This window comes from Rattus rattus, chromosome 6 (genome assembly GCF_011064425.1).
Source record: "Rattus rattus isolate New Zealand chromosome 6, Rrattus_CSIRO_v1, whole genome shotgun sequence".
NCBI classification, from domain to species: domain Eukaryota; kingdom Metazoa; phylum Chordata; class Mammalia; order Rodentia; family Muridae; genus Rattus; species Rattus rattus.
This window is the reverse complement of record NC_046159.1, coordinates 73,268,646-73,290,897: the sequence shown is the minus strand read 5'-3', so window position 1 is coordinate 73,290,897 and position 22,252 is coordinate 73,268,646. Positions and strand designations below refer to the sequence as shown.

Below are 22,252 nucleotides of genomic sequence, written 5' to 3'. Positions count from 1 at the left end.
TTATGCATTGAATAATTAAGAACTTGCGTAGTTGGCTCATCACTGTTAGGTCCCTGTCCAATGACCACGCAGACCTTTTCACTGTTGATCGGTCGCTGTGGATGTCTGCTGTATGTAATGTGTTAAATTAGGTGCCATATCGCAACAAGAACAGTGGACAGACATTACTGTCTTCAAGGACTGTGCCTCAGCTGAGAGAAGGACAAAATCCATGACTAAATGAGGTGGTACACTACAAAGTATGATCACTACGGAAACACAAGCCAAGGGAAGGGGGAAGAGTGTCCTGTGTGGAGTCATGTGGTTGGCACGGGGCCAAGATTTTATGTCAGGTGGTGGGGAAGGTTTACTCTCAGAGTCAGGATGGAAAGGATATGTGTGAGTGAATCATGCACAGTGCTCAGCAAGGCCGGCAAGCAGGCAGCAGACAGGCAGGCAGCAGGCAGGCAGACAGGCAGGCAGGCAGGCAGTATAGGGTCTGCCATGAGGAAACGGTGTGTGTTAACTTTCACAGTTAATGAACTAGAAAGAGATGGGATTTTCCTCAGACGTTATAGGATAACTCTTGCTGCTATGGGAAATAGATACAAAGGGAGGAAGGACACTGAGCTTCTAGGAATTGAGGTGATATCAGCCAACATAGTTCCCAGCAAAAGGTAGGACAGAGACTAGCTGTTTTGAGGATAGAGTGGTGAGATTTACTAATGGCTCGAGAGAAGTGAAGAGCTAGAATGGAAGAGAAAAGAATCTAGTGTGACTTCATATTTTGAGTCTGAGCATCTCTGGGAGTGGAACTGTCAGCACATAGAGCTGGTTTAGAGGAGAGTGGTCAGGGCTCAGTTTGAAGAGTTCAGTCAGATGCCTACTTGCTCTCCAGAGAGAGATGATAGGTAGGCACATGAGTGTGTGGTTGTAGGCAGAGGTCTTGGCTAGTTGTGTAAGGGTATGAATGGAGAAGGTCACCATAGAGATTCTACCTGCTGCCTTGGTAACGGTGGCATCCCAAAAAGCATTGGCTGAGATGGAAAAGAGAATCAGAGAGAACAGGAGGAAAGAGAGGCCTAAATGTTAGTGGGAAAGGATTTCCCAGTCTCCAGAGCCATCGTCCTTGTTACAGTTTGGTGGGTTTAGGGGCGGGTGTAGTAATGCATGTTGAGGGAAGAACCTTGCAGGATGGTCTCCCATAACAAGGAAGCCCCGTGTCCCAAAGACCAAGTAGACTGTCAGAAAGTGAGTCACAGGGAATGCAGGAAGTAGCAGGGACGTCTAAAAGACCCACTGAGGAGTGACTGATCCTTAAAGACAGACCAGTTAGCACAGCTTTGGGTTTTCTCTAGTTACTGTTTGGCTGTGTGTGTGTGTGTGTGTGTGTGTGTGTGTGTTTGCATGAGTATGTATGTCATGGTGGTTGGTAGTAAATTAGAGTAAACCAAGTTGTATTTTTGCTATCTATATAATTTAAGGGGAAAGAGCCAGGGTTGGATAAGTATAATGATCCATCATGGATTTGCCGTTGGGCAAAGTGGGGTACAAGGAAATGAGGAACAGGAAAAATGAGATGGCCTTTTAAACAAGTAACAGCGTTCCAGATCAGCAGGGAGTGGAAAAGGACTCTCCGGCGGCTGTTTTGGCTTTGCAGAGGCTGGTTTTACTTGAGGGTTGGCAGCAGTGTTGGCTAAGTGGGTGAAAGGGCTTGGTTTGGGCTCTCGCCCGGGAGCACTTAACATGCTTGGTTTTCCCTCCCCATGTTGCTGAGAGTGCCTTTGCTTCTCAGCTGTCTTCGTCTGCCTCTTTCATGGCTCTCGTGCTTTCTCCTCACAGGGTACCTTTCACAGCCAGCAGGCTTTGGAGTACGGCACCAGACTCGTGGGAGGAACCACTCCAGGGAAAGGTGGCCAGAAGCACCTGGGCTTACCTGTCTTTAATACTGTGAAGGAAGTAAGTAATGGTTTCTGAGAAAAAGAAGCAGGGCAGAGACAGGCAGCCTCTGGGTAGAAGTCTTTTAACTGTGTGCTTTTTGCCTTTCTAGCTGGATAACCAGTGACCTAGAGAAATTGTGATTGTGGTAAAATCCAGTCATGATTTTTGCAAGAGATGTTTATCATCTGTTAAAGGAAGCTTCATGGCCTGGCTTCTGTCTGGCGCCTTAGCTCCTCTTCCCTGCCTTTCTTCCAGCAGCAGTTTCCGAAACTCTGATTCTCAATGGACTGTCAGGCAGCAGTGGTGTTGGGTGCTTTGTGCACATTGCCCCAGCCAGGCCTGACACACCCCCACAGCAGCGCCCTTAAAGGAAGCCAGGGTGCTGCTGATGCAGAGGCTGAGGTCCTGTCTGAGACGGGGCAGGCTTAGACTGTCCTGTGCCATCAAACTGTTTTCAGATTGACACGGTGCAGATCTGCTTTCTTCACCAGTTGCTGACTTCTTTAAACTGATTTTTTTTCAGGAAGTTTAAAATGTAGAAGTTACAAATATAGGGTTTTTATATAGGTTTTTAGGTGAATCAGTCTTTTTTTCCCTTTCAGTTTTTAGGCTTTGTAAACTAATAGTTTTGTTGAATCAGTTCATATGTTATTCATTGTGACCCAGGCACATGTGCAATATCCTAAGTTCCCTGACAAATAGTTTCTTACTTTCCCACTCAGCTTTACAAAGAACTTTCTGATTGAAGATTAATAATATTGATTGTGTAATGACTCCCATGTGCACAGTACTTGTTGCCAATGTCTGGAAGTATTTGTAGCTTTAAGATAGGAGAATCTGGGGATTTGTATTTTCAATGATCTGGTTGGTCCTGACCTTGATTTCCATCTTTTGCTCAACTCCCTTCTATTGTTGCTTTCCCTGCACCACAGGGTCTTCGCATTAGCCCAATATAGTCTTGAAGCCATGATCCTCTAGTCCAGTGGTTCTCAACCTTCCTAGTGCTCTGATCCTTTAACACAGTTCTTCATGTTATGGTGACCCCAGCCAGAAAATCATTTTTGTTGCTACTTCAGAACTATGCAAATATCTGTGCTTTCTGATACTCTTAAGATGACCCCTGTGAAAGGGGTTCTTCCCCAAAGGGGCCAGTTTGAGAACCATTATTCTAATTAGTATCCGAGTCCCGAGTGCTGAGATTATAGGCACATGCCACCACAATAGGCCTTTCATTACATTGTGAAAGAATAAATTATTTCTAATCCTTCATGTCATTTATAGGTAACTGTCAGTGTCCTTGGACTGCTGTTTGGACACAGTTGAGATGATACTATTTATTGGAGATATAGTGGTCACAAACTCAGTCTCTGGGAGCATGGACTCATTCAGGGTGATTCTTGAAGACCCTGACTCGTGGTCTTTCCTCTATGTGTGCCTATATATTCTGTTCTTTTGTATTTAAAGTTTGTGTAAAATCCCTTGGTACAACCTTCCAAAAACATTTTGATTATAGAAGTTACCTGCTGTAGCGGTACTGAGCAGACACTTTGGAATCAGATATACTCAGGATTAAGTATTGGCTGTGTTCTTTCTTGGCCCTGTGATTTAGTGTGGTAATTTACTATATTTTGTCTGGTTTGAGACAGGGTCTCTAGGCCGCCTTGGCTGGCCTTAAACTCAGAGACTGCGTGCCTCTGGTGCTGGCATTAAAGGTGTGCAGTGCCATACCTGTGGGGCTTACTAGGTCGTGATCACAGCATCTTTTTTTTCCTTTTAAAAAAGTCTTGGCAGTCTCTTATATACATACATATATACACACACACGTGTGTGTGTGTGTGTGTGTGTGTGTGTGTGTGTGTGTGTAATATATGTTGGTCATTTTCATGCCCTGTTCTTTCTCACTGGACAGAACTCTTCTTCCCAAGGAATCTCCTTCCTACTTTGAGTCTTCTTGTGTGTGACCCGCTTACTTTCATTGGAGTTGCTTTTCTTACCTGGATTGGAGGCAAGGGTAATAACTTATCAGTGGCTACAGCACTGAAGAAATGACACCCATTCCTGCAGCAAACATTAACTGCTGTTAGTCCTTTGGGGAGGGGTGAGGCTTATTCAGAATCTTGGTTTGTAAACTGGAATATTATCTCCTGAAGCCTGATGATTCCTGCTCAGTCTTCCCAGGCCTGTTGTGGGACGAACGGGTGCTGCCGCTCTTGTAGTCAGAGCATCCGTTGTCTCTGTGGCTATGGGAATTCCATTAGAATAGGAGGCGTGGCCACCAGAAAGGTGGGTGGGAAGCTGGGCTTTGTGGTACAGGTCTCTAATCCCAGCAGAGGTAGATGGGTCTCTTGAGTTCAGGACAGCGTGGTCTACATAGTGAGTTACAGGACAACCAGGGCTACATAGAGAGACAATGCCTTAAAAAACTACAACAGCAAAACACCCAAGCCCAAATCAAAGCAGAAGTTGGGTGTGCAAAAGCCACATATGGATCAGGTTATGAGCAAATTAAGAACAGTGGTCAGATGGACATTTGCAGCATGGTGGGTGACAACACTAAAACTTAATGCTTATTTAACCCACATTCTTACTCTGTGGCCATGTATGTATTTGCACATGGTTTGATTTGTTGAGTTCTAGTATTTATTAAGTAAGAAATGTCAAGTAAGAACACTCCACTTAGGCACTGGGGAAACGGCCCAGCATGAGGTTGAGAGCATTTGATGGTCATCTGGGAGATCAAAGTTTGGTCATTTTCCAGCAACCACACTGGACTCCTGACAAGTAACTCTAACTCAAGTTCCAGGAAATCCAACATCCTCTTCTGACCTCGGAGAGCACCTGTATGAATGTAAGCTCATACACGTGTAACACACACACACACACACACACACACACACACACACACATACACCCCATAAAAATAAACCTCTATACAAAGGAACACTTACTGCTTGTTGGCAGTCTTTACTATGGATTTAAAACAGATGCCGAAAGGCTAGAGTCTGAAGACTTGGGCTCCCTGGCCCCGGGTCTCCTAAGGAGAAACAGTTTGAAGCTGGGTAGGTGCCACCGGATCTTGTGAGTCTGGGGAGGAAGAGTGAAGCTGGGCATAGCCTCAGGGAGGAGGGAGCAGGGGTGCAAATCAGGCAGAGCTGTCAGATTTACCATTTGTTTATAGGGTAAGACATACAGAGCCCTTACCTTCACAGTGGCATTCAGAGGACAGAGAGGAGGCTCTGCTTGGATTCTGCTCTTTTTTGACTGTGGCATGTGTGGGCTAGAGAATGCGGGAATGAAGAGAGCCTGCCTGTGATCCCTTCCTAAATATTAATCGAATTAGGCTGTTGCATATATTTTATTCATGATTCCATTGGTTGTGATTAATGTTTCAGGCCAAAGAGAAAACAGGAGCGACAGCTTCTGTCATTTATGTCCCTCCTCCTTTCGCTGCTGCCGCCATCAATGAAGCAATCGACGCAGAGATTCCCTTGGTTGTGTGCATTACTGAAGGTATTCCGCAGCAGGACATGGTGCGGGTCAAGCACAAGCTGACACGCCAGGGGAAGACGAGGCTAATTGGGCCAAACTGCCCCGGTATCATCAACGTGAGTGCAAGACAGGAGGGAAGCCCACATTTTGTGTGTCATGAGGCTATGGCTTTTAATTAAAGCCATGTGTGTATGCATATGTGTATGCATGTGTGTGTGTGTATGTGTGTGTGTATGCGTGTGTGTGTGTGTGTATGTGTGTGTGTGTATGCGTGTGTGTGTGTGTGTGTGTGTGTGTGTGTGTGTGTGTGTGTGTGTGTGTGTGTGTGTGTGTGTGTGTGTGTGTGTGTGTGTGTGTGTGTGTGTGTGTGTGTGTGTGTGTGTGTGTGTGTGTGTGTGTGTGTGTATGTGTGTGTGTGTGTGTGTGTTTGTGTGTGTGTGTGTGTGTGTGTGTGTGTGTATGTGTTGTGTGTGTTTGTATGAACTGTGTGTGTGTGTGTGTGTGTTGTGTGTTTGTGCATGCCTACGCATTTCACTTAGGAGTTAGAATTTTCTTTGGAACTTTTCCGAAACTGAAATTTACTTTCCTCCAGCCTGGAGAATGCAAAATCGGCATCATGCCTGGCCACATTCACAAGAAAGGAAGAATAGGTGAGTGAATTTGTTACTTTCTGATAGATTAAAAAATAAAAATTCTGTTTTCCTAACTCAACTCATAGTCACTGTGACTGTAAATAAATGTGTCTCTGTAATAAATTAATTTTTTTCTTACAATGAGTCAGTGATATATCTCAAATATAATGGGCCTCTATTAGGATCAGTGGTAGTTCTGCAGAACCAGTGAGGATCTGGGGGAGGAAAGTAGTGATTCTTTTTCTGCTCAGACTCTGGGTTCTTCTGTTTTCTGTGTCCTGCTCAGCAGCCGTCTGCTCTGTGGCTTTAACACCATTTGTTATCCATTTTCTTAGTGGTCATCTGGGCTGTTTTCAGGTTTGAGCGTTAGGAATAAGGCTACCATACAGGCCTTGTTATGGATACACCTTCATTTCTGATGGACATTTACAAGAACATACATGAAGTATGTTTGACTTTTAAAGAAGTTGCCAGATAATTCTGGACATGTCTGTGCTGTTTTGTATTCTGTCAGCAGAGTCCCAGTTACCCTTTGTCCTCCAGGGTTCTTGTCTCCAGCAGACTTGGGCTTGCTCTTTTGGGGATGAAACGGTGTCACACTGGCTTTTATTGCGATGTGCCTGATGTGCGAGGTGGAAGAGCGCCTTCTCAGTCTTTACTCTGGATCAGGGGTGCACTTGGAGGAGCACACGCACAGAGGCAGGCAGTGACTTTGGCTTTTAGTCTAACTCAGGTGCTGCCCGTCCTGTCCATGTGCTGCCTGGGGTCTGTCCTCACATTCTACCCAGTGACTAGTGAGCAAAGAATGGGATGGGGGATGGGGCTGGGGGGTCACCACTCCGAGGAGAAAAGGTCACTGCTCCAGTGCATTCAGTTCCTAGAATAAAGAAAGCTCTGGGCCTTTGTATGAAGAAAACTTTTACTGGGTGGGGAGGATTAAAACAGTCACATAGAAGTTTTTCAAGATGGGAGAGATGAAAGAATTTTAATTTCTTGCCCCAAAATATAAATTTTGTAAGATTTGATTAAAAAGATGCATATTTGACATTTCTTATCAATCCTTGTTTTTTTTTCCTTTCTTTCTTTCTTTATTTCTTTTTGTTTGCTTGTTTCTTTCTTTCTTTTTTAACCAAGACAGGGTTAGCCTGTCTGTCATGTAGCCCTGACTGTCTTGGAGCTCACGCTGTAGCCCGGGCTGGCCTTGAACTCAGATCTGCTTTCCTCTTCCTCCCGAGATTAATGCATGCACCACCACCGTCCAGCTTTCATTCTTTTCTGTTTGCTTTTTGTATTTATCCTTTGTTTTTCTTATAAACACTGTTTTCTTGAAACTTGTTAAGAAGCTAATCCTGAGGTAGGTTTCTCAGTAGCATTGTTTAAGGTGAGCCCACCTTCCTCGGGGTGGTTTGTTTGCCTGGAGATTGACCTGGCCCCGTTGGAGCGTTAGCTCACCATCCAGGCCAGACATTGCCGTTCTCTTTATCTGGAGTGGCTTTCTCTTAATAGGCCCTCATCGCTGCCCTAACATTCTGCTTTTCTAAAGATGTAGTGGGAATCGTGTAGGACCAGATCAGAGATCAGCCCTCCCAAAGCCCTTTCACTATCTTTGGCCTCTAGCAGGCATGAAGCTACCAAGAGGACATCTCTGGCTTTAGTCAATAAAGAAACAGCTTACATGTCCTTGGGATCTTTGTACCCGAAGCTTGACCATTTCTACCTCATGTTCTTATCATCTCTGTTCCCTCAGAAGAAGTAATCCTAACTTCCATTATGGGATTGAGATGACTAATCTGGCTTCTTGCAGATGAATTTGGGGTGTCAGGTGTGGTGGTATTGGGGTACCCTTTCAGAGGGCCTATTTAAAAGGCTCCAACCATCCAATGTAGGGAGAAAAGGAAATTTTTGACTGAAGTCTGGAAAGGATTTTAAATGTCCAAATCAAGTTCTTTAGAATCTCTTGTTGAGCTCATAAGAGCCTCCATCAGTGGGACTCCTTGTTTTCCTTTGGCCTCCAATGTTGGTCTCCAGAGTGATGAACCTGCAGTTTGCTTTACATGCTCCTTAATCTGTTGCAGTCAGCTAAAAGCCAGCATGATATCCATCCCGTGTGGCTTTGCACGTATTATAACTGTGGATACCATGCACTTCTTCTCTTGTGTCTTAGCTTTTCCTCTGCCCCAGGCACAGGTTGTTGATTGGCCTCCTTTACCCCACTTGAGTGTTTGTTATGTGGCTGAGAGCAGATGGGGCTGTGACTGCCTTTGTAGGCAGGAATTTAATGTCTGTGGGAAACAACTTGTTAAAGTGGTCAATCCTACTTTTACCCAGTTAGAAGAGTAGCAGCCGGATGGCATCATATAAGGCAGTAAGACTTAACCATGTCACAAGACTGGCTTTCTTCCTTCCAGCAGACCTGACCCAAGGTTTCCCAGGTTCTCTGAGGGAACTGAAAGTAACCTAGAATTATTTTTCCATCCTGGTTTATGTTGTGCTCAACCCCCTTTAGGGATGTTTCATGCCAAAGGCACGTCTCAACTCCAGGACACCCTGACCACCACACGACTACTTTGGTGTCCCCACAGCATTTCTTCCCTTTGCCCTGTGCACAGAGTAGTCCTGGACCCCTGGGGATTTCCTTGGGCTGACTCTCCTGTGTTGTCCAGAGACTTCCAAACCTGGATTCTTTTGCTGACTTGGAGAACGCCAAAGGTTCAGTACCCAAAAGGCTCCAAAACAGATTGGTAGGATGTGTTTCCCATAGGAGGGGGCTGAGGCACTCTTTCAGGTGAGCTAGATTCCTGGACTGAGCCCCCAAATTATTAGAAATGAGTTTGGGGTCACAAAGAAAAAGACCACCATTCCATCTGAAGGCAAACGTTACTCTTGCTCAGGAGGTTCACTTGGGAAGAGGGAGCCGGGAACATTTTTATCAGTACTATTTCTGTGTCCGTCTAAGACTTATTTTGCTTCATGGATTTCACGAACTTTGTCAAAATGCTTTGGGAGAACTGTATTGTTACTTGGTTGGTTCCTTAAGGAAATGGGACTGACCGAATTTCCTTATTTTAATCCACATTTCAAAGTTAGCTGGTCTAGGCTTGAATTTGGATTCTCTGCAGCTAACTTTGACTCGATTGTTTCTCTATTGTAATAGCTCGGGGCAGTGTTCTATCAATGTTAAATGAGAGCAGGTATCGCAGTAGGACGTCGTTGTTGATACTTGTTCTTACCTGAAGATACTTAGGGTTACACTGTGGTATATGAGGTGTGACTTCTGGACATCCCACTGTAAATAGGGACAATAGAAAACAGAAACAGGGGCTGGGGGGACTGAGAGAAGCAGATCTCATCTGTCCTTTGGGACAGTGCAGGAAGGGCTTGTGTGGGAAAATATCTGTGTGGCATGGATACATAGTTGGTGGGTTCTGTCAGATGATGGAGGTGAGCCCTCCATTTTAAACAATGAATGAAAAAGTAGGGAAGCATGGGAATGTGAGGCCCTTTAGGAGAAGGGAATCATAGAAATGCATTTAGGGAGTAGGCCAGATCTGTGTTGGGCTAGGGAGTTAGCAGTTCCCCACGAGGTGAAGCTGTCAGGGAGCTCAGTGGAACTCACCGAGAAGAACATCTGGGTGGTGTGTGGTATGTGGGAGGTCCATGTACGCTTGCTTCCAGTTTTACTGTCTTATGTGGAGAATCTGCAGCCCTGTGCGTCTGAGTGATAGGATGGAGAGATGCGTTTACATAGACCGCATACACAGTGACCATGACCACGGTGACAGCTGAGACACGCTGCACTTGGCCTAGGACTGAACACGCTGCGCTGAAGCTGAGGCCATGGTTAGCTGATGCTCGTGGTTTTTGTTTTAGTCAGATAAGAATTCCCCTAGCCCTAGTAGGAGGGCCATAGGGCTTAGGATGTGGTCTTATCCAAAGGAGGAGATTCAGTAACCCATGAACATGCCCAAGCTGGCCAAGCTTCAGTCATGCGCTGATGTCTTAATTAACATCTAAAAATTTTTAGTGGCTTGAACAACTAAAGTTAGTTATGCTCTCCGCTCTGTATCTTGCATTTGCTGTAAGGTAAGTGCTGCATAGACTACTGCATGGGACTAGTTGCCTTGGGCAGGGCAGAGCGAGCAGTACAGGCAGCCCAGTGAGCCGCTCGCTTCCCATAGACCTTGGTTGTGAAGTTAGGTGTTCTCACCACAGGCTTGATGCAGTGAGGAAGTTAAATGGGAGACGGATTGAATCAGGAGGGAGCTTACCTAAATAGTGTGAAAATTCTTAGAAAAATAGTTTCAAGGAGGGGTAGATAGTATTGTTAAATACAATTAATTCTGTTTTTTTTTTGTTTGTTTGTTTGTTTTTGTGGTTTAGTGATGGGGTACCTAAAGTCAGTCTGTTTCACTGCCTTAAGCAGGATTATGCCCACAAATATTACCCTTTCTGTAAAAATTCCCAGAAGAGGGCTTTTAAGGTATTTTTGTTTCTTTGTCTTGGCATTGGTTTCAAAGTCCTAAAACAACCCTAACTAATGACATACGTCCTTTTGTGTCTTCATTTGATGGTACTGTTGATCTAAGAGGCAAACCGTGATGGGGAGTGTATGCACACTCGTGTTGTTGGTTTCATCACCATCTGGCAGTGTGCCATCCCACAGTCTTGAGCTTTCACTCTCTTCCTTTTTAGGTATCGTGTCCAGGTCCGGTACTCTGACTTATGAAGCAGTTCACCAAACAACCCAAGTTGGATTGGGGCAGTCCTTGTGTATTGGTAAGTGCTTGGCCGGAGTCTTTTATCGGAGTGTAGCATCCTCGTGGAATGGTACAGTGACAGGGACACCAGATGGCTTTTAGTAGGAGATGCTATGGTCTCAGGGTTAATTTGCTGGCGAGGCACTTTCTGTTTCTCAAGATCTGATTCTAGGTTAAGAGTGCACATTGTACAACAGGTGACCAAAAGGGCGAGCAATGTGTCCAGAGCTTCAGTGACGTCGCTTACTGTGAAGAAATGGCTCCTCAGTTTGGCATTGTGTTACCTCAGTTCTGTTCTGTGTTTCACAACTGTTGAATTCTTTGCTCCTCTGAGCCGAGGCTGCAGTGTTTACCTCACTGGGCAGAATCAAGGCTGAGGCTGGCTACATGCCCTAGGGCTTCTCTGTGACACTTTAGAGAGGTAGCACAGAGGCTGGGGACTCAGCAGTGGCCCGTCTGCCCCTTGTGAGGCAGAGCACAGACCTGGCCCTGGCTGTCTCCTAATCAGTGCTGTTTCCTCTCCTCAGCTCCATTTCTCAAAGATGCATAGGAGAGTGAAGTCACCTTCAGCCCAGTGTGTCTGTAATGCAGAAACAGAGCATCAGCAGGCAGGCAGAGTAGGCCACATTTGCCTCATGGCTGTCTAAGTTCTCATTCTGAATGCCATGTGCCCAGAGGAGAGGCCTGCGTGTGTGCAGACGCTGCCATTTCTCAACCACAGGACGAGGGCCGAGGACCTTCCACCCTGTTGCTCATGGACAGAGTCTTCAAACTTAGCAGTCTCTCTGCAGCACCCTGGTGAAGAATTTCTCTGTGCAAAGACATTTGCTCATTGTTTTATCTTTTCCTGTGCTGTACATAATACAGAAAGCTCTCTGTTTCTGAGCAGTGTTTTCAGGTTTATTAAGTATATGTTCAAAGAAATAGAATCAAGGACGAGTGGTAAGAGACATGGCCCCAAGCACCCATGTCTTTCGGGGCACACTTGTCAGTGTGCAGTAGTTTTATGGGGTACGTGAAGAGGACTGGGTTTGTGAACATGGGCAAACCATCACCATTTCCCTGTATCCAGTATCATCTATGAGCCTTTCTGAGAGGTTTGAATGTTGAAGAGCAGTGCTTCATCTGAAAATATTAAAGAGAAATGGTACAGAGAATAAAAACAGAGTTAGAACATTTCTTAATATAAATCCCTTGCTTTATCCTTACATTTTTGACTGATATTGTCATCCTTTGATCTTCTCAGGCATTGGAGGTGACCCTTTTAATGGGACTAATTTTATTGATTGCCTTGAAGTCTTCCTGAAGGATCCAGCTACAGAAGGCATCGTACTGATTGGTGAAATTGGTGGTCATGCTGAAGAAAATGCCGCGGAGTTTCTGAAGGAGCATAACTCAGTGAGTCCGTGTTTAGACCGCGGCTGTCTGCCCTGACAGACACTGGCCTTGCTTCAGAGGGCCTTCATTTTTCACAGATTTCATTTCTCAAAAAACACGAAAAACTCACTTGAAACCTAAACTTTTTATTCTATATCACTCAGGATATTCTAGAGTCTGAGTTCATTTGTTCCTGGCTTTTCCACTTTGAACCCTCCCCTACAGGCATCACCCAATATTGTGTAGCTGAAATGTTGGCCTCTTACTGAGTGGAGAGAGTTCAGGCCAGAAGCCAGAAGCCTGAAGCCCAGAATTCATTTGAGGCTCACATCCGCTGTCCCTAGTGTTCTTTTAGATCCCAAGGAAAATAAATGTCCTTGGCTTTCTCCTTTCTCTTCTCTTTTTCTCTGATTTTTGCCTCCTGTTAGCATTAGTGTTTGCTTGTAGAAAGCCCTCAGCATCAAAGATCAAGGAGAAAGCTCTCTGTGTGCTCCTGGGGAAGTCTTCCCTGTTGCCTCTGCCTTGAGTTAAGTATGTGCTGGAGTAGTGTGCTGTTGTATTGCTATGCCAGTTAGCTGAGGGACCTATGCTTCTCTGCTGGGAGGTGAGGCTGAGGGAGGAGGTGCCACAGTGCTGGGAGCCCTGCTCTGGCTGTGCTTTGGTAAATGTGCCCGAGAGCTGAGGAAGGAAATGTCCAATGCCTGAGTCAAGTGTGCTTCTCTGCTGACGATGGTGAGAAGAGCTCTTCAGAAGGCCTTCCGGCGGGGGAGGGGACTGGAGAGGAGGTCAGTTAAGAGGAGACATGGGACTGGAGAGGTGGCTCAGAGCTTAGGAGCACTGGCTGCTCTTGCAGAGGTCCTGGGTTCAGTTTCCCACACACACATGGTGGCTTATGTTGATCTGCAAGTCCAGTTCTAGGGGATCTTGTGCCCTCTTCGGGTCTCCACAGGTACCAGGCACATACTTAGGGAATTAGGGAGCCTGTATGCATGCAGGCAAAACATTCTTCCGCAGTAAGATAAAACATAAAAAGAGGGGATAACTTCCCCTTAGCACTTGTGGAAAAAACAAACAAAGCGAAACAAAAGCACAGAGACCTGAGGAGCACATGAATGAAATGGCAGATGAGAAGTAGGGACTACAGCAGTATGAAAGTGTAAGGCCACTGCAGGCCTGGTACGCAGTGCTCCTTCTCTTGTGCATGCTTTAAGGAACTTTCAGGAACTGCTGTGAGTATTCATGTCTTCTGTGGAGATCGGAAGCTCCACGGAAGTCGTAAGATAGGATCCAGCTCTCCCTAACTTCAGGTCTCTTTCCTTACTTTTCCTTCACTCCCTAGCCCCACCCCCACCCCACCCGGCGGCGTTCTTGTTTCTTTAGGAACAGTCCTCGGTCTTGCTGCTTTGGTCTTCTTGTTGGCACAGCTGGGTGTGTGTGAGGCAACAACAGGGAAGCAGTCTTGGTGAGCTGAGCTGCAGTGTTGCGATGTTTCTGCAAAGGTTCCCAGGGCCTCCAGTTAGACCTCGGACTTCCTTTGACATCCCTGCTCCTCCTCCCCGGGCTGCTTCCTGCATCTCCTCATGAGCTGTGTGGATGTCTTACGTACTTCCTCTGTGGCATACACCCCAGGGCTGTCTTTGACTGCTCTCACCCTCTGTCTGCACACTGATCACTTCAGATCCGAGGCCTCAGCTCGAGTGCCCTGCGTCCCTCCACCCTGAGCCTCATCTTGCTCATTTGAACAGTCCCAGTCACGCTCTCACTGATGCCTCTGCTCTCCAGCCACTGGCTTCTCCCCAAGGCCTGGGTGCCTTTTGTGTCAGGATAAAGCCGGTCAGGATTTCCCACTGTGCATGTTACACTTGGATGTAAAGTGTCTGCATAAGCTCAGAGTGGAGGACTTGGTCCCTGGCTGCTAGCCCTGTGGAGGTTCTGAAACTTGAGGAGAGGAGCCCGGTTGGGGGAGGCAGGTCACTGAGGTAAGTCCTTGAAGCGCTGTCTCGCCCTACTCCCCCTTGTGCTCACTGCTTACGGCTACAGTGATGTCAGCAGAGTGCACTGTGCTTGTCCAGGGGAGGAGCATGCCAAGTGTGTACTGCAGGATCCCCCGAAACAGTGAGTGAAAATCCATCTCTTCTTTTAAGTCGTCCGTTCACGGGGTCACGCTGGAAGGGTGACTGCAGGCCCCATTCGGCACATGTTCTAGTTCTGCAGACTCTGCTGCCGCCTCCTCAGACCTGTGCTCCGTCTGATGTTCCAGGGGGTGGGTGTCAGGGAGCTGGTCCTCCTTGGCACAGCCATAGAACGCACCGATGAGTGCTCATAAGAGAGGAAAGTGGATTGTTAGTGGCTGTCTTTTTTCTTTTTTAAAATTATTTATTTATGTGTGTTTCACATGCATTGGTGTTTTGCCTGCATTCCTGTCTGCGTGAGGGTGTCAGATCCCCTGGAACGGGAGTTGCAGACAGTTGTGAGTTGCCATGTGTGCTGGAAATTGAACCCTAGGTCCTCTGGAAGAGCAGCCAGTGCTTTTAACCTCTGAGCCACCTCTCCAGCCTGCTGTCTTAAGTTCAGAAAAGTTTGTAAGCTTAAGTAAAAAGTGCTTTCTCTTTAGGAAAAAAAAAAAATCAGATACTATGTTACACGGTCAAATTGAATACTAAAGTGTATTAGGGCCCAACTCTGAATTCTTTAACTAGTTTATAAGTTTAGTGGACAAACACGCATGCTTGTTTCACTTATTATTTCTGGTTGGGTTTTACAGGGCTAGTGTATTTGATTTTAAGACCCTGATGTGTTTATGGTTGAAGGTTAAGCAGCTTAAGACAAAGTGTTACATAACAGCCAACCGTGTCTGCTGAAGGTTGGAGCAGACACACTGTGAGGGATGTGATAGCGGTCCCAGGCTGTACTGAGTGCACTGAGCCCTCAGAGCCAGTCCGTGTGCGGCTTTCCGTATTTCTCATCACTCTCTTTCCTGTTCTCGCCCCACACTACCCTGCTGTGTAATTCTATTTTTCCTCACTTCAGAAATCTCCATTGACTCCGTCTGACACTCTAAGCTTATGATCCTTTCCTTCCCGGTGCAGCAGCATTGTCACTTTAGGGGCTTTAGGGGAGAGATGAGTAGAAGTGAATATCACTCAAACTGGAGATTCTCGTCGTCTGTGCAGGGACATGAAGGAATGAATGGCTGGGGCCTGTTGACTTTTCACTCTGTTTCTGAGGCACTGCAGTGGTGCTGGGCTTAGGGAACAGAGGGAAACAAGGAGCTCTTTGCTTGGTAGGAGAACATGGGAAGCAGACCACAGAGTGTGCCGTGTGTGTGTGTGTGTGTGTGTGTGTGCGCGTGTGTGCGCGCGCGTGTGTGACAGACGAGTGGCAAGAGGCAGAGCAGGGTCTCGGAAGCCAGTCAGCCCAGGGTATTGGTGAGGTGTGGGAGGGGCAGGATGAGGCAATCGTAGGTGAAAAAGCTGCTTATATGCCAGGAAGGCGAGGAGCATTTTGAGCAAAGTGCCAAGTAAGAGAAGTCAGAGTCCTTTCATTTCCATCATGGAAGAGTGTGGGGGAGTGGTAGGCAGCCCAGAGCAGCCATATCAGACCTGCAGAACCTGCTGGACTCAGCACTGGGATAGCTGCAGGGGTCTGTGGTTAAAAAGAAAGTCAGCTTTCCTTAAGAATCTTCCTAGGGAAGCAAAAATTAGTCATTTTATTAGATCGTGAGCCTTTAGACTCTTGTGATGATCTGGGAGTGCTCTCACCGCTGGGTGAGCTCAACAGCCACCTCCAGTGAACACTAACTTGAAAGAATGACCGTCTGTCTCCAAAATATTTACATTATGATTCAGGACAGCAGCAAAACTACAATTATGAAGTAGCAATGAAAATAGTGTTATGGTTGGGGTCACCACATGAGGAACTGTATTAAAGGGTCTCAGCATTAGGAAGCTGCATGGAAGATAAGTTTATCTGCTGAACTGGTATTTTCTGATTTGACAGTCTGTCTTATAAGACCCCTGTGGATCAAACCCACTGAGACCCCGAGGCAGGTGAGGGCTTGAGAAGGAGAAGGACAGAGGGTCATTGCTGCTGCTGTAGTTGGCAGCGTTGCTTGTGACCACTGAAGAGGCTTGTGTGGTGTCAGAGAATGGGCACAGGCTCCCGGGAGGCAGCTAAAGCGGGCCATCCCTTCCCTTCCCTCTGTCTGAGGCTGGGTTTCCTCGTATGTCAGCTCCACAAGCTTCCACAACAGGGCAATTGCAAAAGCTTTTAAGTTAAACAGCCAGAGTTGTAGAAGTGAGTTATAAAGTGTTACTTGTCTCACCGGAATGTTTTAGACCTCTTTTAAAAAGTTGGATTTTGGGCTGGAGAGATGGCTCAGTGGTTAAGAGCATGGACTGTTCTTCCAGAGGTCCTGAGTTCAAATCCCAGCAACTACAAGGTGGCCCATAAAAAGTTGGATTTTATTTTTAGTGAATTCATAAATATCTACCGAACTTGGTTTTAGGTTTTGTGTGTGTGAGTGTGTCCCCACATACTGTAGCATTCATGTGGATGTCACTGGACAACTTTATGGAGTTTCCTTCCACCTTTATATGAGTTCCAGGGAGTGCACGCAGATCATCAGGCCCGCAGGGCAAATGCCCTCAGTGGCTGAGCCATTTCCCTGGCCCTCAGTTGTAATTTTTAATATAGTAAGTGTTATTGGATATTACTTCTTAGAATAAATAGCTCAGAATTAGTGCCATGGCATTGATATTCAGAGGTTTCATATTCAGATGGACTTTGTTCATTTATATGAACAAAAGTGCTTTGAATCCTCAGTAACTTTCTAAGTATCCAGGGTCCACATCCCAAATGACTTGAGAGCTGCTGCTGTGTTCATGTGTGGGGCAGTTAGGAGACAGGAGTGATTGAATGAAGCTCTGGATTCCATGCTGCCAGAGTCTGCCTTCCACAGACCTATTCTCCCTGGATTCATTGTGAAAAGTATCATATATGGTCATGTATTGCTGTGTGGCATTTTATAATGGATTGATATGTAAGCTTTTATGTAAGTTTGTGTGCTGGAATGCATTTTTGTTGCATAAAGTCAACCTTGATCATTTTTCTTAGTGTAGAATTTTAAAGTAAAGAGAATTAGTGACTATCGCCCACACTTCATATTTAAGGAAGTCCAGGTCGGTGTCAGTGATGTGTGTGGTCCATGGACTTGCAGCCTTAGTGGGAAATTGAGTGCAAGTCTTGAGTCTTTCCCTGTGTCCCATCACCCCTGATCTTTTTCTTTGAGGACATTTATGAAGGATGAGAATTATAATAACAACTCAAGATGTGAAGTAAAATAAGCTGATTGATCTTAAGTTATTGTCACAAGTCATAAAACACAATTTTCAGGTAAAAAGCAATGTGTGGTTTTTATTTATCAAAAGAAAGGTTTGGGTGAGTGTGTGTGTAACAGCTCATGGCGTGCCGCCTGGCTGATAGGAGGGACTTCTGTGTCGGTGTGGAGCTTGAGTCTCTCAGAGGGGAATACTCGGTGTTTGTGTTGAATGATGGTTGAGCTTTCCCTTCCCAAGCCACTTACTGCTTGCCAGCAGTCACAGATTTGACTTACTCTCCAAGCATTTACAACCTCTCTCTCTCTCTCTCTCTCTCTCTCTCTCTCTCTCTCTCTCTCTCTCTCTCCAGGGTCCAAAGGCCAAGCCTGTAGTGTCCTTCATTGCTGGTATAACTGCTCCTCCTGGCAGAAGGATGGGCCACGCAGGGGCAATTATTGCTGGAGGAAAAGGTGGCGCCAAAGAGAAGATCTCCGCTCTTCAGGGTGCGGGTGTAATTGTCAGCATGTCCCCCGCACAGCTGGGAACCTGCATGTATAAGGTGAGCACACAGTAGCTGGGTTCCTTCTCTCTCCGTGGCTTACTGTAATGAGGCCCTGATGTACAGGTAGATATTTGCCACTTTGTCATTGACAAGGCATGGTGTACAAAGCATTTCAGAGGTAGTGGGCACCCTGATTTGCAGCCTGGGATGTGGAAGGAGCTGCAGCCTTGCGTTTCATGTTTGAGGTTGTCCAGGGGAACCCTTGGGATATAGTCATCCTGGCTCCATAGGTGTCTGTTTCCAGAGAGGGGCTGCAGTTCAGCAAGGAAGCAAGCAGTAGAGAGGTGCCGGGGGTGGGTGCCTGAGGAGGGCAGGGCTGTGCTGTGAGCGGCTGTGTGGTGTTGTCCAGTACCCACAGGCGAGAGGAGCTGCACCTCAGCTGTGTCTTTGCCTCTCCTTCTGATAGGACACTAGTGCACGCTCAGTTGACGTGCTCCTGTGGTCTCTGTGGTGATGTCAGTATGTCTGCTTGAGGATCACGGTCTCTCCTGTTACTTACTGCTTTCTTCTCTACTCTATGAGAGTTCTAACCTGGACAAAACAAAACAAAAGGTTTCCACAACAGCTCATGATGATATTTGTCGCCTAACAACAAAACCCTGTCTCTTAAGCTGAAAATAGGCACAAATTATTTTCCTGGGTGGGAACAGTTTCCAGAGAATTCAAGAACTCTGCTTTGTTGTGAACTTTGCCCTCATCCTAGGGATTCCAAACCAGACTGCTTGTTTGATCAAGTCCTTGCACATCTGCTTTGAATAGCATATTCCTTAGTGGAGGAAGGGGGTGGTTAGTACAGTTTGAGGACGTGTGTGTGTAGTGCTTTCTTGTGAGCCTCACTGCTTTGCTCCAGTGAGCGGCAGTTGGTGGTTGTTAGTGCAGCCTGACTACTAACCTGTTCCTTCTCTGTAGGGCATTTGTTTGTTTCAAGCATTTCTAAGCTTCTCAACATCTTGTCCAAATGCTAAATGAATTAGTGTTGCGTTTAGTCCCTTAGGAAGTCTTCATTGCCTTATTAAAGGACCGTTTGCGTATGGGTGCACAGCATTATAGGTTTGCAGTATCGGTGGTGCCCATCAACCCCGAGCAGTGACTCTGCAGTGAAGACGTAAGGGTTGCAAAGCCTCCCTGTTGGCTTCGGGGGTTAAAGGAGAAGGGGCTATAGCTTAGGCTGACACCAGCAAAGGCGGATTGGAAAGTAGCTGGTTTTGGACAAGATCCCTGTTCCCACGCATTTTACCTCTGTAGAGCTGGGGTCCTCCAGGTGACCTAGAGTTTGAAAATCACTTTCCCATGAGGGCCATTTGCATTGTTTTCTTCTTTTCTGTTTGTGAAGGAATTTGAAAAGAGGAAGCTGCTTTGAAGGACACGACATGAATTTTAAGGCTGTGGAGGAAATCTCACAGACTGGAGAGCCCATCCAGACTGTCAGCCCAGGCACCTGACCCTGGTCTCTCAGTGCAGGGAAGTCCAGGCACGCTCTAGAATGTCCTAAATTGAGCTATTTTCACTAACTGTGTAACAGAGACAGATAATAAATCTATCATTTGATTTGAACATGACTGTGAGGACTTGTTATTGTTCCAGTCGTGGTGGTGGAGGTGGTGGTTGGTGGAGGGATTGTGGGGGCACGGAAGGTGTGTGTGTGTGTGTGTGTGTGTGTGTGTGTGTGTGTGTGTGTGTGTGTGTGTGCGCATGCTATGGCTCTGTGGAATCAGCGAATGAGCCTGTAACAACCTTGTAAGCATTTGCCTAATTATTCTAGATGTAGCCCTTAGGCCTCTGAATCAGACTTGACTCCTATGTATGTGTAGGCCTTCAGTGACCGGCTCACCAGAAAGTCGAGATAAGTGTATGTAGTCCTTAGTGTGTAGGCGGGCAACCTGGCTTCCCTCAGAATCCTTCCCATCCCCAACCCCAGCGCTGGCACTGAAGTGTTTCCCTGTGACTGGGCATGGGGTCATCTCCCCATCCAGAGCTCCCATCTCAGCTCGAAAGCTGGACATTTGCTGCAAGAAGCAAGAAGGCCATTGACTGCAGCCTTGTGTGTAAAAAGAGCTGTTAACTGGAAAGTCCAGTGGGAATTTGTCCCTAAATATGACAAGCCCAACCCTAACTTAGATTCTGGAGTGAGGAAGACAAAATATTCTCAAGTTGTGAGCCACCCTGAAAAGAAGCAATAGCTTTCAAAGGTTGGAAGAGGCCTGTGGGGTGGAGTCTTCCTGCGTGGGGCACCTAGGATCTGGAGAGGGAAGACGAGCACCCGGGGAAGAGAAGCTGCTTGTACAGGGGCGGGAAAGAGTGCTGGTTTGAGGTTTTAGGAGACAAGGGAACAATGACCTGAGCTCAGGGGACTGCTCGGGCTGCTGCTGAAGGCACAGAGGGCCCCGGGAGGACTGGGAGTCAGCTGGCAGACATGACAGTGTAGGCTGAAGCAGTTTGCTCTGTAGCCTAGGCAGGGCCTAAAACTTACTGTATAACCCAGGCTGGCATTGAACTAGTGGCAGACCTCCTGCCTTGACGCCGTGAGTTCTGGGATTACAATCAACAGCTAGGACACTCCACCTTAACTGTATTTTTCAGTGGGCTGAGGTTTTTAAGTAAAAAAGCAAGAATCCTTTTCTTTTTTTACTGCATTTTCCCCCTGGGGCCTGTGTTGCTGCCCACGTTTATATGTAAGATAGTAATGGTCTTCTTTTCTCACAAACATTATTTAAGAGCCTACACATTTAGTTCACCTCACTCTTAAATTGAGGTTTCTAAATAGCATGAGGTAGAAGCCAGGGCTGACTTTCTATAAAAAATATATTTGTTTGCTTATTTAACATGAGTATGCTGATGCTGACACACCAGAAGAAGGCACTAGAGATTCCACTTCAGATGATTGTGAGCCACCATGTGGTTGCTGGGACTTGAGCTCAGGTCCTCTAGAACAGCAGTCAGTGCTCTTAACCACTGAGCCATCTCTCCAGCCCCCTGCACTGACTTTGATTCCTTATGGTTCTGTGCCTGGCCTGGTGTTAACAGTTCTGCCCTTACTATTGGCCCAGCCTGACTATATCGCATCTCCCAGGGGCCATCTCCAGCCCTAAATAGAACACAGTCCCCTCTTGAATTTTGTACGACTCAACGTTTCTTTTCTTTTTTTTTTTTTTATTGTTAAAGATATATTTTTTATGTGTGATGTTTGTGTGTGGGTTTGTGAATGTGAGTGCGGATGCCCCCAGAGGGCAGAAGAGGGCATCAGATCACCTGGACCTGGAGTTACAGGAAATCATGAGCTGCCTACAGCTCTTTCTTTTTATTTATTTTTTTCTTTTAACACATTTTTTTTATTGATTCTTTGGAAATTTCACACCGTGCACCCTAGTCCCACTGATTTCCCAGTCCTTCCGTATCCACCCTGTTGTGATAATAAATAAAAAAGGGTGTGCACTGATCGTGATCAGTTGCTGTGTGCACCATCCATGCCCTCTCTGCCTGGCTCTCTCTGACCTGGGCTATCCTAGCGTGGCACCCTGCCAAACCACCCTGCCCTCAACTCACAGCTTTCTTGGTGGGTCGCTGCCACACCAGTTTCATACAGAGACCGCCTATCTCACGGCTCTCTTCCTGTGGACTCTGCTCACACTTCCAGCATCCACCCCCTGGTTTCAGCGGTTGCTACCCTCTTGTAACTCTCTCTCCCATTGCTCTGTTTATATTCCCAACATCTGCCCCTAATAGTTATGGTATAAACTCCAAACAACCCATTAAAATTAATGTCCCATCCTGCAGGACAGTCGACGAGGGTCCAGAGGGTACCTGGAAGAGAATGGGGGACAAGAGACCCAAAGAAGAACACCAAGAGTCTGATCAAGGCGACAAATTTTATTTTTTCCCAAGGCTGAATTTATACCATAGCAGGGGTAACAGAGGGAGGGGCAAAGTGGTAAACATCTATGCAAGCCAAGGACACAGCTCCTGTGGTCAGGGAATTGGCTGATGTCAACAGGATGTCAGAAAGGTCACAAGTTTGTCATATCACTGGGCATCCTATCCACCAGGTTTGTATTAGTATTCTGCAGCTGGCTGTGGATTTTCCATGAACCCAGTCATACTTAACTCTAACTATAATATTAACATCAATAATGGAGGGTTTTAAGGGCATCACTCCCAACATCTCCCCCTTCCTTTTAATCAAATGAAAAGGTGACCCAT

General features: G+C 46.4%; 1 protein-coding gene across 1 annotated transcript in view; it reads left to right on the top strand.

Annotated features, from left to right (window-relative positions):
• Positions 1-19,609, top strand: part of Suclg1 (succinate-CoA ligase GDP/ADP-forming subunit alpha) — a 30,097-nt gene extending 10,488 nt beyond the window's left edge. The window contains exons 3-9 of the mRNA XM_032906330.1: positions 1,822-1,938; positions 5,313-5,525; positions 6,002-6,059; positions 10,734-10,817; positions 12,045-12,196; positions 17,864-18,052; positions 19,389-19,609. Coding sequence (XP_032762221.1) covers positions 1,822-1,938; positions 5,313-5,525; positions 6,002-6,059; positions 10,734-10,817; positions 12,045-12,196; positions 17,864-18,052; positions 19,389-19,415 — 840 coding nt within the window. The 3' untranslated portion in view covers positions 19,416-19,609. The remainder of the gene's footprint in view (positions 1-1,821; positions 1,939-5,312; positions 5,526-6,001; positions 6,060-10,733; positions 10,818-12,044; positions 12,197-17,863; positions 18,053-19,388) is intronic.
• The last annotated feature ends 2,643 nt before the right edge of the window (positions 19,610-22,252 follow it).